At 40.6% G+C, this 18,960-nt stretch overlaps 1 protein-coding gene across 1 annotated transcript in view; it reads right to left on the bottom strand.

The window, feature by feature from the left end:
• Positions 1 to 18,960, bottom strand: part of stk10 (serine/threonine kinase 10) — a 43,147-nt gene that overhangs the window by 20,154 nt on the left and 4,033 nt on the right. Inside the window, exons 2-5 of the mRNA XM_040150786.1 lie at positions 10,934 to 11,098; positions 4,236 to 4,284; positions 3,308 to 3,457; positions 518 to 590 (exon numbers count right to left, since the gene is read on the bottom strand). Of these exons, the coding sequence (XP_040006720.1) occupies positions 518 to 590; positions 3,308 to 3,457; positions 4,236 to 4,284; positions 10,934 to 11,098 (437 nt within the window). The remainder of the gene's footprint in view (positions 1 to 517; positions 591 to 3,307; positions 3,458 to 4,235; positions 4,285 to 10,933; positions 11,099 to 18,960) is intronic.

Consider the following 18,960-nt stretch of genomic DNA (forward strand, 5'->3'; position numbering starts at 1 on the left):
TATCAGTGCATTCAAGGGAGAGGTATACACCAAAACTGTCTGCAATATTCTTTTCAGGACAAATAGGTATTGGGCAGTGGGGGGGCAGTCATGTTTCCATCGAGCTGGGAGGTTAGTCCTAGTGGATGATGACCTGGTCTAGCCAAGGGTTAACTGGCTCCGACCATATTCACAAAGGAGAGAACACTATGGAACAAGGTTCACTGTGGAGACTTCAAAGACATTTCCAATTTGTTCAGGTATAAAGGATACTGGCTGTGACAACAATGGAGGATTAAAGCACAGGCTTGAGTATTGGGTTTACTGTGTATATACATAACATTATGCTTTCTCAAGTATTATGGAGGTGTGGTAGGTAGCAGGAATCTCTTTTCTCAAAAAGCAATAATCCACCACTTACGTAGCTCATGTCAGGATGGCTGATATGGATACAGTTATAGATTTTGCTGTATGGTCTATACCAAGGTCAATAAGGTCCCTCAATGGTGTTTTGATAAAGGGTCTATGTCTTACTCACCAGTATGGTGTTCCAATGAAGGAATCTCTTCTTTGTAGGGTTTTGGTGTTTTTTGCAGACACGCCAAAATCAGCTACAAGAATAAAGAGAGACAAAAGAAAGATGATGTGAGACAGTTGAAAGACATTCAACAAAAACCCCTTTGGTAGACAAATGGTGTGTAGCTTGTAAAGCAGCTATGAAATTGTGATGGGCAGAGACACAGAGCCAGAATCAGTTTCACAAACAAGCCGCCCCTATTCCCTGACATGACCTTCACATTTCAGAAGTGGTTCGACTCTTCACTTACAGTTTTCTCTGTAAGTACGGATATTAAGACTCGTATGCCCAGGGTTGAGAAGTGTTTGGCAGAGGCCCTAGGATTTGAATCACAAGGAAGCAGGCCGACTGCTTCGGTTACAAACTGCAAAACCACGACAGTCACTTAAGTCCCCGTAATAGAAAAGGCCAGACTACAATTCAAATATCCTTGACTTCCCAGTCAAACATATCATTTGGACTGTTGCAGTCTAAACTTCTGCACACAGAGAATTTTTACCTCCTACAGAGATCATAAAAAGTACTAATGCTTTTATCGTAAATCAAATAAGAGTTTACACATTAATAACCTCAATATTCTAGTAAAATCATACCAATAGGGGTTCAAACCACAGGTCAAATACAGTTCAGTACATTCTGGTGAAGAGGCTCCCCCCCCCACCTCTGCTCTAAAATCTGCTGTATCACTGAATTTAACCTACATTCTTGGTAGGTTAACAATCAACAATCAATCACATAGGGTGTGTTTCTCAGGAAGCATTATTATATTTCTATACAAATATTTCTACACTACACACCTAAAGGCTCTCATAATACACCACCAGGAACTAAAGGAGTGCACAATAAAATGTGTTATGTTATAGAGTCATGACTGGGATTTAGTGTTTTGTCTTAATGATTTTATGTGGAAAATACAGATAGTGTATTAAATCATGGGCGGTGTTGCCTTTTCGAAACTGATTTGCCTTCGTTACTGATCACTGCCTTGAAAAAGCAGAAGGAAGAAAGCTGATTTGACATTTGTTTTCTAAACATGTATGCAGCTCTTAAATGTGGTCGCATTTCTAAACATACCTAAAGATGAACAATCTGTAGAGGTTTATAAATATGAGCCAAAAAGTATATAGCAAGCTGCGCTGCATGGAAAAACATAATGTTCAATGCTTTGCTTGAATTAACATATAGTTAGATAAGTCTGGAGACTGTAAATGAGTCAGTGTCCTGACTTAATGAGTTTAAAGAGGCAACTCCCAGTAATTATATCTAGCTGTGGTGTCTTAGGGGAGAATGTACAGCAGTGGAAAAGGACTTTAACAAGAAATACAAGTCAGCCACAGGAAGCACAGTGGCTGACAAATTGTGTCATTTAAAAAAACAAAAACAAAGAGAAATTGTAATTAAACCATGGACCAATAAACCATTTGGAAACAACTTAAACTAAACAGAATGGCAGCCAGTTCCAGAAAGAAACAATACCCAAATATGAAGCTCTTATGCAGCCTATAGTTACTCTCTACTCAGTGTTTCTGGTTTGTTGGTCATGACTGCAAAATGACGGAGAGCCAAGGAGATTAAAGAAACTAAAAAAATCATGCATGCAAGAGAGACCCAGATATTTGTGTTTTTGTTTCAAGTTGTATGTCTGAGGATCCAAGTGTCAGGCAGACATTCAGCAAGTTAAGAAACCATTTTCCCTTATCTGGAAAGCTGCACTTTAATCCAAACCATACTGACCATTGGACTGGATCCACATCTTCAGCTGTGCGATGTGAAGAATGTGGAGATCTCTTCAAAAAGCCAATAAATAAAAATATGCAAAACTTCTCAGAATGCAGTTTTCCCACACAACGCTCACTTATGGCCCTCCTACACTGTCACAGGAGGGGTTCAGGGCCTCTAACTTGTAGGTCTGCACATGAGTGTGTGTCTTGCATGTGAGCCAAAGAACAGAACAGACCAAAGGTCCAGAGATAACCTGCAATGTGCAGTGACAATTTGGGCTTTATCTGAGAATTTGTTCCACTTGCATCATTTTGGCAGTGAAATGATTTTCTCAGTGAATGATGGGATGTAAAGTGAGACATATAATTCCCGGCCTTTATGTCTCAAATATGTTTAAGCCCTTCACTTTCTCTTCTGCAGGAATCTCACAATTCCTGTTTTTTTTCTTGGTCACTTCTTGAAGACTGTAGATTTCTTCTATAATTATTTTTCTAATGGTAGATTTGTGGATTCAACAGAGTTAAATGGCATCACTTTCTGTGTGACAGGATGTTTCCAAGGAAAGTGTCGCACATTTTTTCACCCTGTTCCTTGAACATCCAGTGAGTGTGATGGGCATCATTTTTGCATCCCTAGTCTTTTGTCAGAAACCTCAATGACTGTGTGTCCAGTCTTGGCCATCATAACCTGCTCAAGCCTTTGAAAGTTCAAACACTATATATGCATGTTGTGGAGCCAATCACTGTTTGAAGCATCAAAGCATTATTTTAACCACCAGTCAGGATCCCAATTTTTCTCTACGTGTGGATACGATTGTGCACAACCAATTTTCCATTTAACATTATTGTCAGCACAAATACTATAAAGGGAAATTATGTGGTCCTCAAACTCCAAATTAAATTACCTTCTAAACATACAGTATTGCATTTTTCGGACATTGTGTACCCACTAATGCATTAAATATTTAGTTAAATGTCAGCTTCATATGTAAAAGCACTGTTTTAAAGCAAAAAAAATCTAAACTCTCACCAAGCTTGATGTCCCCGTCCAGCATGAGAAGGATGTTACCGGCCTTCAGGTCTCTGTGGATGATCTTCATGCTGTGGAGGTAGTCCAGAGCCTCCAACATCTCGCGACAAACCACCTTAATCTGTGGCTCCGTCAGCCCACGATCCAACTCTGATAAGGGCAGGAGAAGCGGAGGAAGGAGACAGGCGAGGTTAAACATGGGGTAGGGGAGAACGAGAGCAGAATGGAAGTGAGATAGCAGCTGAGGGTTCAGAAGCCATTGCGCACACCTTGCAAATTCCATAATTAGGGTACATACATCATGACAAAAGTCTCGGGGACTGATGTAGTGTGTGACCCCCGCAAGAGAAAACAGAAAAAAGGTAAACCTCTGATGATATCAATCATGTCTCTCAGATAGTGTTGCTTGGAAAGTAATCCCAGATCAGAAAGGCTTTCACACATATCCAAGCTAGTCCTGCCCCGCAGACTTTATTCTACGGTGTCTGTGTTTGGTTAGCTGCAGAGGGGGTACAGACAGTTATGAGGATGGGGATTACCCAGTGAAAACAGACCAGGGGGATTTCCCACACAAGAGGACTCCACCATGTCTGAATGCTTTCTAAAGTATTCAAGGCCAGGCTGGTGAAATTGCAGTGCCTGGTCAGCGCTAATTGACAGTGCTGTGAGAAACGCTTGTTTTCTCCATTTTTCCGATCGAAAGTAAGCATGCTGCTTTAAAACAATAGCATAGATTGGCAGCACATCTTTGACCTTTTATCGTGTCTCTACGTCGCCTCAAGGTCACTGCTGAAGGGACAGGTGCAGATGCCACAGCACTGCCACGGGGGCTCAAACTGACTCTCGTGACAGGGAGGAAGGTGGAGAGCTCATAAAAGGCACAAAGACAACCAAAAAAAAAAAAAAAAAGAGAGCGAGAGAGGCCTACCTAGCATTGTGGCATCCACAGCACCTCCAGGGCAGAACTCGATCATGATCTGGGAAAACAGGGCCAGGAGAGAAGGGGTGAATTTCGACTTGACACAGCTTTTTGAATATCAATTTTTAGGAAACAACTGGCAGCTGCAAACTCATTTTTTCCGGGATTTATATGTAGCAACTGGAAGGAGCACACGCACAACTAGTATTGAAATTTACAAATTGGGTATCTTTGAAATTTCTTCTTGTACTAAACTAATATATCTCAACTCACTTTCCCCTAGCATGCCAATTCTTAATCTTTTAAAATACTGTTAATGAATTGTATTTGATTCTTTGACTAGAAATATTAAGCAGTGATAGACTGTTAGGGGTTGATGTTTGAACTCGAGACCAATTTTAGACCCTTCTGACTGTGACAGAGAGCGTAGCCGCTCAGCAGAAAGTTTTTGTGTAACATTTTCTAACGCCACCACCAGAGAGAAAGTTTGACCTGCAATTGCTTTGGACAAATGTAACCTTTCCCGTGCTGTAAATCAGTGTAATATGTTCTCCATAGAAGTTAAGCAGAAAACACAACTGTGCCATTTTGAGTTCTGTGTGTTAGAATTTGATGTGCATCATTCTGCTTCTGTTAAATTTAGCGGAATGTGTGACGGTGTTTCTGACAGCGGTGACTCTTGCTGAATATTCTGTAATATACTGTATTAATACAGTGAATAAAAATAATGCTTTCCGTGAGCAGCTGTTTAATACCCAGTGGACACATGAACATTAAGATGAGTTTTTACACTTGCTGCATCTGGTGGACAAGAGGAAGGAAGCTATTTCATCATTAGCTGTTTTTTAAAAGTTATTAAGTATCTCTGTCTGGACGTATTTGCAGCCTGCACTGCTGACTGATAAATCATCACTACTTGTGGAGAGCTTTCCCTGCCCTGCATCAGTCAACATCAAACTCTCTTGGGTGAAAGTACTAGAACACACACACTTTGCAAAGCGGACAGCTGGATTCAGAATAAAGTGTGTGATAAATGGTCAGGGTGTATACACACTTCCTGGAACACACTGCCAAATATACAGTATAATACCAGCTCAGCAGTGAAGTAAAAACACAAGGGGGGGAGAGAGACAGGCGAGCAAAAAAGATTGAGAACACACTCCCTAAATGGTGTCTTGTCGGCCAACAGCAACTTCCAACAATCACCTTTCATTTCCTCTCCTTACATAGTCAGTCTCTCTAATACACACAAACACACACATACACACACACACACCTGCACCCACACACATAACTGGCAGAAAACCATCCGATGTTTCATTCAAGTAAAGTGGGGCCAAGGAAAATAGACACGATAGGATTTCAAAATAATCCTGTGCAGAGCAGTTGAACTATGTTAACAAAACTGTGTGTACATGTGTTACAAGCACACTTCATAAACTATATATATAAATGTAGCATTGCCTGATACAAACTTGCTTAATTGCTGATGATCTATTGATTCCAAATGGTCAAAGATCAACCCTAGGTGGTGTGCAGCATACCTACTGTGCGGTGTCATTCTTACCTAAGTCCTGCTTGCTATGACAACACTGTCAAAGCATCAACCTGGTACTGGATGGGGTGTGGACTTTCAGTCCAGGCAAAGCCCAGCAGAGAATGACAAGAACAAAAGGCGCACAAACACCAGGCATAGGTCAATGCAAGAAAATATGCACACCTACATGCACATGCAGTCAAATGAAGACACACACATACATTGTGGAAAACCAGAAGATGAGGAATGCCAATCTCGGCAAACAATGTTCTTTTGTGAGGGTTGGATTGACAAACCCAAAGTTTGGGTTTCGTCATGTTATCAATGATGTTTCAGTTCGTCAAAGTTTCTTTTCAAGACAGTTTCACATCGCAGAAAGCAGAAAGACAGTCTGGCCTGTGTGTTACATGTTTGCGCTGCTTCCTGCAATACATTCCTGGTTGAAAATAAATACAATTTTAACACTCAAAAAGTCTACTATTTTGCTTTATCTGGCCAATAAGTAACAAGAAATTGCAGTTCAGGTTTGAGGTAATTTACAGCATCTCCATGACCAAGTTTGTCTCAACCAGAGAGCACTGACAATTTTACTTTTCTACTTTAAAAATATCTGCTCAGTATGTATTTTGGTCACAAAACAAATAAGGCATCTGTGTCAAGATTCTTTGTTTATGTTATAATTTTATGTATTTTTCTAAAAAGATTTCTCAAACAATCTACTTAGTATTTTCTTGTAGAAATGTGTGATTTGTCTCACATCAGAAGTTCCATGCAATGCCAAGTAAATACTTATAAAATAATACTGTAGTTTGAAAGCAAACTCCAGTTTTTTGTATTGTGCTAACACAGAGGGAGGTTTATGGCATGTTTCAGTACAAACCACTTCCCTATTCCTGCTCACCGCTAACCCAACGCTTATTTTCTCTCTTTTCTGTTTAAAAACAGCCCTCCTAACCTTCAGTAGTAACACACTGTACTGCCCAATCTAAACAGCTATACATTACCCTACTGCCAGAGGCAACTGGCTTGTGTTCTCGTCAGTGTCTCATTTGCTCTCCCAGACTGAAAGAATTCTGGACGACATGTTGTACGGCAGTGAAAAAAAATGTGCCCAGACTGGTCAAGCTGGATGCAAAGCATACCCACTGTGGGCTGAGCATACACGCAGACACAAGCATCTTTTATCTCACTCTCTCACACACACACACACACACACACACACACACACACACACACACACACACACACACACACACACACGAACGAAGAAACAACAATCAACATAAACTCTCAAGAGATGAATTTGATTTTAGAGAACTACTAAACCAAACCAAGTTAGTGTCATACAATGTCTTATAATACATATTATCATCATTTTATTCCCCCCCCTCTTTATTTTCTTTAGAGCCATGCTGGATCAACTTAGACAGTCTACAAAACCTCGCTGACACACTGCAGTGTTCTTCCAATGTACAGCTCTGTACTTTTACAGTGATTCACCTCAGAGGTATAAAGAATGTAAAAGGCTGTTTGCCAACAAAGAACCACTTCGAAACTGCAATGAAACCTGAATAAAAAAAAGAAATAAAAGCATTTAAAGCATGAATCACACATACGCACTCCTCGACTTTGCCATTCAGTGAACATGACTAATGTTTCAGTGATAAGTGTTTTCTCCAAGGTGTATATCAGATGATGCCAACAAAGAACCAACACACTGACGTGTACTGAGGCTTTGCAGTGCCATCAAAAGTAACCTAGCAACCAGAGTCAGTGCCATTATGTAGCCCTCATTGTATGCAAATAGTTGCAAATATATAATAAAGACAGATTATTGTCCTTGTCTCTCTGTGTCTAAAAACATCGACCGGCATAAGAGCCAAACCGTCTCTTCCTTCTTTTTCAAACCACAGGCTCTTGAAAATAATTATTTACAGAGACGCTGGGTAGACAATAGGCAAACACACACAGAACCGGAACAAACTCATAAGCATAACATTGAAAGCACTTAAGATCATCTAGAAACTGTCCGTATTCTACATTTTAGTGTAGTTAAGCTGTAGTTTTGGTCTGATGAGATACCTGGCTTTAAAACTCTTATTAGAAACTTTGTGATATTATACCTCTTCATCAACATTTCTGCTGGATCTCTACTCTGATTACTATCTGAAAGCATTCCTTTAAGTTACTTGATGTCACCTACAGCCAACGTAACTGAAGGGAGCAGGAGGGTGGAGGATACATCTGTGGAAGGAACCAAGTCTTATTAATGGCGATTCATTTCCGGCTATGCTCAATGTTTTACTGCTGATAAGCGCCCATCCTTAAATGTGTGATGTGATGTGTTCCACCAGCCTCTGCAACATCTAACAAGCAAGGATTTGTTCACTAAGATTAGTGGCTCCAGACTTCCTCAGTTACCTCCGGGGTGTATCTAATCCAGCCATGTATTATTTATTTTATTTTTTTTAAATAAATGAGATATCCTTCTGAGATTTCATCCCCCACTCAGATACAGAGGTAAATGGAATTCCATTGTCTTCAAAACAAAATTTACATTTCATTTACAAATTTAAACAGCAATGTCTCTTTCCAGAAAACAGAGTCCCGGCTCCCCTGAATAATCAACAGGCTGTATTGTCAACAATTTTCATGGGCACTACTTTCCATCAAAGAAATAGATCCCATGAAAGCTGCTGAGAGTTGAAAATGGATGCAAATTCCTTTCACCTCCATTGTATTGGTATGGCAGCATACATCACACCTCAGCGCAAAAAAAAAAAAAAAAAAAGTAAAACTTTCTGCATGGCTAGATATCACTAGAGGCAATTTTATTGTCATTTATGTCCTTCTAGTTAACTGTCCTCCTCTCCTCTCTCTTACTCTGCCTCTCTCTGTTCGTTCTTCTCACTGTGCTGATGTCAGCAGTCCCATCCCCATGTGAAAAGGCCCTCTTTTTCTCACGCCTGGCTGCTTCACTAGCCTCAAGACCAGATTGTTCCTGGAAGGGAACAAACAGGCCCCTCTCTCACTGTCTTTCTTTCTTTCTCGTTCCCACTCTTACTAAGTAGAAAGCAGAACGGGTGGGTCGTGGGTAATTCATCATCTCACCCCAGTGAACCAAACACTAAATGTTAAATGCTAAATGTTAAGTTTGTAGGGCATGGCATGCACACGCGCACACACACACACACACGGGAAGCATATGGTCTGAATACTGCACGCAGGGATGTTTGTACGTTTGACTTATCAGCCCAAACTAACAAAGTCTCTCAGAGTCCAGCTTTTGACTGATGGGGGACGTTCACCTTCCAGGCTCAGGAATTCCAGCTATGGCCAACACAACTAAAACCCGCTCTAGGGCCATGACACAGCTGTGTGTGTGTGTGTGTGTGTGTGTGTGTGTGTGTGTGTGTGTGTGTGTGTGTGTGTGTGTGTGTGTGAGCGAGCGTAGCGGCGGAGACCCAAGAACACATCTAGTTATTGGTAGTTTGTTTGGTTCGAGGTGTGAGACATTTGTCTTGAATTTGTGGAGAATTTTAACGTTCTGGAAGTTTGTCAGTGATCACGTTCTGTTGGACTAAAGTTATAATCCTTGATTTACATGAGATTGTTCCTATATTTGATAACTTTGACACATGGGATTCAAAGGAAAACGATGCAGGCATATAATCCTCAGCCTAACTGTTCACTGTTTCCTCCCTTTACACAGTCTCAGAGCTGCATTAAGTTACCAATAATCCAGACCAAACATCCTACTGCCACTATTTCACATTAAAAGCATTCAGCTGGCGAAAACACAGGGTAGCTTTTATTGTGAGGCAGTCACAAGACACTCAATTTGTCAGTCACTGTGGTTTGCAATGACCACGATCTGTCTATAAAAGCCATCTACAAAATATGACAGTGGTCATTTTCTGCACGTTTTTGTCAGCGAATCATTTTTCGTTTTTGTAATGGAAGGAGAGTGAGCAGCGGCAGTGAGCTGTTAGACGAACAGATGCAGGCGGCCCGAGCAAGGTAACTTTACTGCAAATAGACACACAAGTTTCTTCTGTTTAATTTCTGCCAAAGAAGCTGATGAAAGTGTTTCTCCTCTAGTATTAAACCGTGCTTGCTGTTGCCACGGTACCCACACGTCGCCAAATCAACCAGGACTAAAATCTTAATTACAACTTTAATAATGTACTTAACAATTACTACTGTTTTGATAACCGAACATAGAAAGAAAACTGGAAAACAGAAGAACAGTCCATTCACTGTTCAGAGATGAGTGGATTAAAAAAAAAAAAAAAAAAAAAAACAACACACAAGTTAAATCTAATTTCAACATGTGTTGTGTTTATGGTAACATCAAAAGCAGAGGAGTTAAAAAAACAAAAAAACAAAAAACTCTTTAGTCTGAACAGTGCCTTGTAATTCTTCAAATATTAAAAGGTTGTGCCCCAGCATGAGGTCACTATTATTTTTCTTGGCCAGATAGACTGGGAGATTAAAGAGGGAGTTGAAAAGTTTATACTTGACCCAGTAAGTGAGTGCAGAGAGGAAAAAGAACTCAAGAGCAGAAAACACTGAACCGATTTTCATTTTTGCAGTAATGTCAGGGTGAGGACTGGGTTATTTCTGATGCATTATATCACCCTGGGGTCCTTCTTTCATTCCCATTTAGACAATCCATTTTCTCACCTTTATTTTTCAACAGAGCTTTCATATGTGGGAGGAAACATACTCTAAATGAGATATCGTTGGAAGGAAATATCAAGGCAGTCACAGATGAACATCCCATTAACCTGCAGACAGACATTGTTAAAAAGGTTTGGTTTACCACTGCCCCACTGATCGTTCAGGCTTGTGTGTGTTGTGGATCTGTTTGGAAAGGTCGCAAAGAAGACTTGGTGGATACCCAGTGAAAGCAATACATCTTGTGAGGAAGGTAACGGTGTAGACAGCAGAGAAGCTCTCTTCGGTACACTATGCATCAGTCTAATACAAGAGCAGCCCCGTTAACAGTTTTCCCATACGAACAGTGATATGGGCATTTCATTTTTTTTTTTTTTTTATAGCAGACTTGTTTCATATAGGAAGGATCAAACTGAGGGAAAGAAGGGCTGAGAGGTCTGCGGTTTACACTTGAAGCTGGTTGCCTTGACCAGATGCCTGTGTTACCTACCCACAGTTTGTTTTCATGGTAAAATGCGTCGAGCAGCTTGACAATGTAGCGATGGTCACATTTGGCCAGGATGTCGATCTCAACCATGTAGTCTTCCAACTCATCCTCGCATTTTGTCTCAATCACTTTGGCTGCAGCCAGAACTTCTGTCTCTTTGTTCCTGGCCTGAAAGACAGTGAAAGAGAACAATAAATTCAACTTGCATGAGTAACAGCAGGCCTCATGATGGATTTTTGCATTTTACTTCCTCCCTTTTAGGTCAACCTTTTAACAGCAAAGGTAACGAAACATCATTTTTTTCAGTTTAGCTAATACTATGAACTCAAGAGTTTCACTTCTCCAGAGAGAGCAATTTTTTTAATCCTTAAAACTTCAACATAAATTATAGATAAGAGGCAAGATACGGGGTGTGGCTGTGCGATATAACGGGGAAGAAAATGCATCACACTGTTACTAAACGTTTTTTGGAGTTATGTGGCAGACTAAAGGTGGAAAACATCAAAATCAAACCGACATAAATCTTTAAGCGAGACAGTAAATGAATGAAGACATCCAATGCTAAGATTTGATATCTCAACTCAGTCAATTCACAGTTTACCTTAAAGATAAATTTATTGTACTGCTTGCACTATGTGCTGGACCTTTCTATCCCAGCTATCACCCAAGGGAATCCAAAAGAAAAGAAACCCAGGTCAGCAATTAAAATGTTGACTAACTTTCATTCAGAGACAAAACAGGAAAGGAAGTTCCACACCCTCGCTGCACAACTAGGGAAATGGAGGAACCGTAAAACCCATTAAGTGTCAGTATGGCTAAACTAAGACGCACAGATAGATATAGAATCACAAGGAATTCTGAGCAATAAAGGGAGGCAAATGTAAACATGAGTAGATTGTTCAATGCCTTCCTGGAAAACATCAAAACACCAAAGCCATAGAGTGACTCAAAGTGATTACAAGGTGCCAAACACATGATGTTTATGTGTAAGAGACACAATGTTGTGAGGGCTGACTCATGGGCCACTATGGGTAAACACAACATTAAAGTGTGCCTGCAGTCAGAGCCACAGGATCACGGCCATAATTGTAAGAACACAACTGGAGACAAACCCAGACTTAAAATAGAGTCAAAAGCAGAGAGTTAAATGGAAGTGATTCATGTTGCACTATTGTTAAAAACCTCTAACAGCGTTGGATCAAATGAATTTACAGAAATCTACAAAATATATATACACACACCATAAATTTTTCACCAACAATTAAACTTCGTCACTACAGAAACAGAAGCTCAAAACACCTGAGGGATAATAAAGAAGGGCGTCCGAGATTAAGGTGAACATTACAGAGTGTGCGGGATTGAGAACATTTGTCTGGACGGTGATATGTCATGGTGAGAAACGGAGGAGATACACATGTGTGTATCTCTGTGTGCGTGTACGCGTGCATGTGTCGACCCAGTGACTTGCAGAAACGCGACAGACTAAACAGCCTGGTGGGGTCTGATGCCTCCATGCTTTGTGGGGGCTGTGGGAAAACATCTGAATAAACAGAACAGGCACACAGCAACACACACTCTTTGACTCATCTCGGTACACCCTGACTATGCGTGTGCCTTGTCAAACAGAGCTCCAGAGAAGCCCAACTTCCCCCGCCAGAGCAACCCACAGTCTGAGCCAACAGGACTTCTCCTACTGCCATCAAACCGTCGGTCAATTAGTTAACAAGCTTCGACAGTAAACACTGACACACCACAAACTTTCACTCCTCTGCTAACATCTGCTACTCGCTCCCGTCCTGGACCAACACTGTCAGGCTCAACAAACTCACTGTCTGGGGTCTTACTACTGATATACTGTAAATGCATTTGTATATATACACGTGTGGCTTTTTTCATGAAATAGTGTAGTTTTTGTCTTTATAATGCCTCCTACTTTTATCATAACGTACAGTGTAAGATTTAGACAATTAGCTGATAAATCCATTATTTGAATGAGAGAAAGTTAAAACTACAAAAAAACAGATTAAATCGATACTGAAAAAATGGCCGGCTTCAGAACTGTCTCAAGCTATTCAAAATGAACTTCCGCTCTCTGAGATGACCACAAAAGGAATTTTAGTTTGTACCTCACATTTGATGAAAGCAAAAGTACATGGCATTTAAATCACCAAAATAAGGCGAGTTGAATTACACCCGTCCCAGAACTGTGCCAATGTTCTGTCTGCTTCTTTTTCTACTTCCTCTCCTCATGTCTCACATTTACAAACCAACAAAATGATGGCTGACTTATATATGAACTAGGAGGAGTACTGCAGTGGTTAATGCATGTGTGGGATGACCTGTCTCCATTTTCCACTGGAACAGTGGCCTCACAGAAAACAGACATGAGGGACTCCCAGCACGTCAAAAAGAAGCTAAATGATTTGTCAGGTCAACATGGTTTCCTCACAAGTGTGTGCAGTTGTAAAAAAAACCCAAATCTTACATCATGAGGCAATTAACAGTATCACTTAGGCACAAATACACAGGTAAAAAAAAAAAAAGACTGCTTATACTTGCAATCTAGAGACTTTTTTTTGCGGTTTTGTAGTTTTAACTTGCCCAGAGCAAACCCCCTGACCCAGCTTCACAAGGGCATTCACGCACACAAAACACACACACACACACACACACACACACGCCCTTTGCATCTCAGGGGGAACAAGGCTGAGGAATGCGCCTTGGGAGACTGGACATAGACTGAATCTCGCACATCCATGTGGTGCCTTTCTGTGTGGTGCAGGGAATGTATTATTTCAGGGAGGGTCCCCTCAAGTATAGTATGCAAACGTGTCTTTATAAGTGTGCACCTTACCAACTGTATAAACTGCACAACGACGAAATGACACTGAAACGCCTCATTGCGTCTCACATGGGACTACCCGACTTTCTGCAGGTTGACATGACATCAATGCACAAGTGTGTGTGGATGTTTGTGCATGTTTCAGTATGTAAACACAAGAGAGAGACAAGGAAATAACTGTAGGAGGAGGCATCATCCCATCCTTTGTCGTGCTTTTTAATCTCAACCACCTCAACAACGCCAGCAGCAGCCTCTCCAATCAAACACGAATTCCTGTCCGACGGACGTCTTTACTTACAATCTGCTGAGTCAGCTTAGCGGTAACTAATGTTCATTTCTCTTCCACGCTTTCTGCCATTGTTGTTGGTTGCATAGAGTCTGCAGCTCACCTTACTTTACATCCCGGTATATTATCACTGTTCTATCACGCTTTATGCGCTTATATCATCGTGCAGATATATGGTGTTAATTTCTGCACAGCCAAAAGGTCCAAAGGGATACTGGATACGCAGGACAGTGATTACGTGTAGATAAAATTTGTATACAAGCGCTCCTCTAATTTTGCATCTTTACATTGAGTGAATAGACCAATACTAAAAATTTTTTTTACTAGTAAACATTATATCTCATTCAACAATAGCCATATTTTAACAACATATCAAAGGGATATTGTGTTTTTGTGCCCGTAACATAATAGAATGCTGCAATTTTGGCACAATTTGCTGTAAATTTGGGACTTTCAACAGCTCTGACTGCTATACAACAATGTGAGTTATAGAGCAAATGAGTGGTTGACACATTTTGTTACCTGCTGGGCCAGACGGCACCTACATCATTCTTACCCTGTTTACATGTTAGAAAATCAAATGACAAGAAGACATAAGAAAAGGAAAAAAAAACCAAACAAACAAAACACAGCGACGCCAGATGTCAGAGTTCTAAGAAAAAAATACTGTAAATTATTACAAAGATAACATTGCAGAACCACGGGAGTGAGTGTGTAGGACTACAGTTAACTGCATACTGTAGCTGCTGTAGCCGTCCCAAGAGAAAACAACGCTGCACTGTTTCTAACCCAGTGACTCTTCACTCTCTCCAACTCTCCTCCAGAGGAAAGCAACAGTCTTCGGCTTTGTTTGGTTCTGGTTTCCATGGAGAGCAGAAGGAGTCTCCCTTGATTTTTTTTTTTTCCCCCCCTTGTTCCTTTGTGACTTGGCTTTCATGTGGGTTAAGTGCAAAAGGATTACCTGAAGGGCCCACTGACATTGTATCGTATGTTTCACGCATCGTGAGCTTCTCACATCTTATTAGACTACATAGACTGTGACACAGATCACCTACAGGCTATTACAGCAGAATCCTAGAGACTCTGAAATAAGAAAAATTATCTTGCAGTGTGAAAGGAGGACATACTTAATGTCTAAATAAACACAATGGAGACACAAATGAAGATTATACTTATTGTGCCCATCAGTGCCTTCCAAATCCCTTGACAACCCAAATTCTCATGACTGTAAAACAATATCCAAAATAAACAATCTGTATGCCTCTCTATCCAACTTTGTTTGTTTTTTTTTTTAAAACAACTTGCGTCTTGTTTTTCCTGTCTTTAATCCTTTTTCTGTACCATATGTATGTTTCTTTACCACCCTGCCTCTTTCATTGTCTGCCACGCTGTACATCTTTTGTCCCCCTCCCCTAATTTGCCTGTCATCCCTGCCCGTATTTCTCTCCCCATCTGTCATGAATATTTATCCATCTGTTTTCCGTAACTGGCTGTGTGAAGGTCACAGTCCGTTACTGAGAAGTGCATCGGCTGCTGCTCAACAAAAGATTTAAAAAGGGAAAGCTGTAAAAGCATAACCTACCGACCAAGTTACCACACACACTCACACACACACGCACACACACACGCACACGCACAGGTTGTACTGGTAGACTAAGTAAACACACAAGGCACACTCCCAGCCAGTTGTGTATCATCATTTAGTATTCAGATTAATATAGTCTTTTCAAAATGAATCGGGCTCAGAATTATAATGTTTAACGCTGTGTCTGTGTTGACTGAGGTATTAATGATTACTGTGTTTGTGTGGGATTCAAGGCAGACTACTGGATCAGACTCAAAATGGGGGGAAAGCCGGCAGTGAGTTGTGACATCAAGACTAAAAAACATTTTAAAAATTATTTCATAACACAGTCAGGGAGTCACTGTCCATTTAAACTTTCAGCTGAAAGGAACAAAGAATAATCAATCATAGTGTCAATGGACCACATGACCTCATGTAACTGATAACACTCAGAGGACTTTCTCTTGGGTCATTCACCCCCAGGCTGAATGAACATCCCACATGCTGACATGTATTTTCAAAAGCTTGCATACTGCGTCATTGCCTCTACAAACGTACACAACTGCCTTCAGGGGAATGTGTGCATGTTAGACCTTTGCCCCATCATAAACCTGTAAAACTTTGAATAGAAATGTGGTTCTCAACTCACACATATTTGCAGCGGCTATTAAAAGAAAAAAAAAGAAAAAAAACTTCTCCCCTGTCAGCCGACGCCTGTTGAAGTGATGATCTCTTCTTTCAGATGAATAAAGTGCACAAGCAAAGCGTGTTAAAACAGCTACATGTAGGCTGTTCATTTGTCTTACAGCCAAGGTTGGACAAAGTTTCTAAAACGTTATTTTTATTACATGATTGTGTCAGAAAAAAAATGTCAAAAGTGCAGAAAGCTATCAAAAACTGATTTCTTTGTCAAGATATCAAAACAACAGTGAAGATAAGCATGCTTAAACAAAATAAACCACCTTTCTGAAGGCTCAATTTTGTTTTAACATAAATATATAAATATATGAAACATGGGAAAAACATTAAAGAAGTGTGACTTTTTATATGATGAAACCATATTAAGGCGGAATACTATATTGAGGTTGTGAGAAGAAGTACCGGAGATGTATACTTTAATTTGCATGCAGTCAGTTAATATTAAACACCATTAACAACCTAATCAGTGGTTGCGGCTCAAGGTTGTATTTGTCAGTGTAATCAAACTAAGGAGTTAAGTAAACCAATTATCTTGGTTTACTTACTACTGTTGAGTGAAGTGAAGGAAAAGCTGTTTCAAGATACCATTTTGATCGGAGATGTGAACGTAAAAGCTTAAACCTCTTATAGCCAACCCCGGGCCTGAACTTATGCACCGACAGAAGTGGGTGTGAAGCGTATCGCAGAGCAAGTCTCAAGCTTTACACCCCTCACTGAAGAAATGGGTATTTTCAGGATGTGAAACTTTTGATCAGCATTGCAAAATGTACCACATTCAAAGCCTTGAAGTGAACACAAGTCGCAAGAGCAAAGCAGGTCAGTGAGGCAGGAAATCATAACATAGCACAAAGAGCCCTGAAAGAATATAACCCACACCCACACCTCTTTCTTCAATCATTCGTACTCATGCTAGGTCTTGTATATTATTTTGAAAGCATGAATCTCATGACAAATGAGACACAATTCCCGACTGCACCCTACCCAATTTAAGTAAGAGCAGATTTGGTGGTTTACACACTCATATTTAGAGAGTGCTGCAAAAAGCAAGCTCAGACAGGTACTGCAAGATGGCATATCATTCAGTGTAACTATCTCAAACTTATCTGAAATAACTTCAAGTGAATTGCAAGGTTACAATGTGCCTCATTGTTCAATGTAAAAGGACAGGAAGTCCAAGAAAAAAAAGAAAAAAGTGACACAAAGAAGTCCAAACAAAATACACAAATCTCTGAAGGTAAGCAGAGGTACATGGCAACTGAAAAGGTGTAATCCTGCTTCTTGCATTGATCATAAAGTCGTCTGAGACTGGACTCTACTAGACTTTGCCCACCAGCTTGTCACAGGTTTATAACTAGCAGCAGTGTGCGGATGTAGAAACACAGAAGCAGCTTTCTGCAAGTGCCACTGACAATGTCATCGCAAGAATGAGGGGGACTCCCGGCACGCTGAGCCCACGCCCACCCAGCAGGCCTCTTATCAGTCACTGCGCACCCAGCTGCCCCCTGAGATTAGACCCCGAAAACCCCACATGACGATGGTCTCACTGAAAGCACTTCAACATATGTCTTTGTGGCGATGTCATATTCTAAATTAAAACGATAGTAATTCACACCAACCTGTGACCCCCTTCCCTTTACTAATGATACCCATTGTGTTTGGCTTTCGCTAAACTGAAGAGGATAATCACGTTTGGAGCGATTTTTCCATAAGCCTTTCTCTCGTTCCACCATCTGTCACTGTGCACAACACTTGACCTATTTTGTGCCATAAAACAATCCAGGTTTCCCAAAAACATCTGGCCTGGTAAATGTGCATAAATAGATTTTTTTTTTAAAAACAGAAAACAAATACTGGTTCCAAAATGGTCCCTAGGATTATGCCCTTTCTAAATTGGACCCTGGGACAATTAGACCTGTGTCTGGTGGCATTGACTGAAAGTCAATCGGACCGATTTAGTCCAACCTGATAATTCCTGGACCATAATAATGCTATCACAAAAAAATGTGCCCTGAACACATTGCTGTACGGTGCATCTAAACCACTGTTCTTTTTACAACCCTGTATCAAACGTCTGTTTTCACTTGCCAACTAATTTCTCTTTTCTCTTCACAACGCCACAATAAATCATAAACCAAAGGAAACTGTAAAGTTAAATTGTTTTCCTTTTTTTTTTTTAATTGTGCACATATGCCTCAACGTTGTTCATGAGGTGTCTCATTTTAACTTAAATTGTTTTTTAAACACTCGAGCATGTGGGTAACCAAACAGGCACTTCCTCTACCGCAGTTAAAGTCCAGGTTTAGAGCAAAGTCTTTTACACTGCAGACCAACAGGGGTCAGATCCAGTGCAATGGGAATTTGACGGAGCGTTACCTCGCAGCCTGCACGCGTCTACGGAAACATTTTACTAGCAGCAGCAGGGCAATGTGCTCAGCGGCACGTGGCTCATTAATAAGTGAGGGGAACCATACAACTCCTCCGTTTCCATGTTACAGTTGCAGCCACACGCCTTCACACAAACGTACCCAAAATTCTTTGCAACAAGTGCAAGCATGTATAGACAGATGAAACAAAGAAAACATCCTATGACGGACTGGATGGACAGGAAGTGAGACATTCGCCTGTCATGACTCAGAGTA

The sequence above is a fragment of the Xiphias gladius genome, chromosome 17, assembly GCF_016859285.1.
Source record: "Xiphias gladius isolate SHS-SW01 ecotype Sanya breed wild chromosome 17, ASM1685928v1, whole genome shotgun sequence".
Lineage (NCBI taxonomy): Eukaryota > Metazoa > Chordata > Actinopteri > Istiophoriformes > Xiphiidae > Xiphias > Xiphias gladius.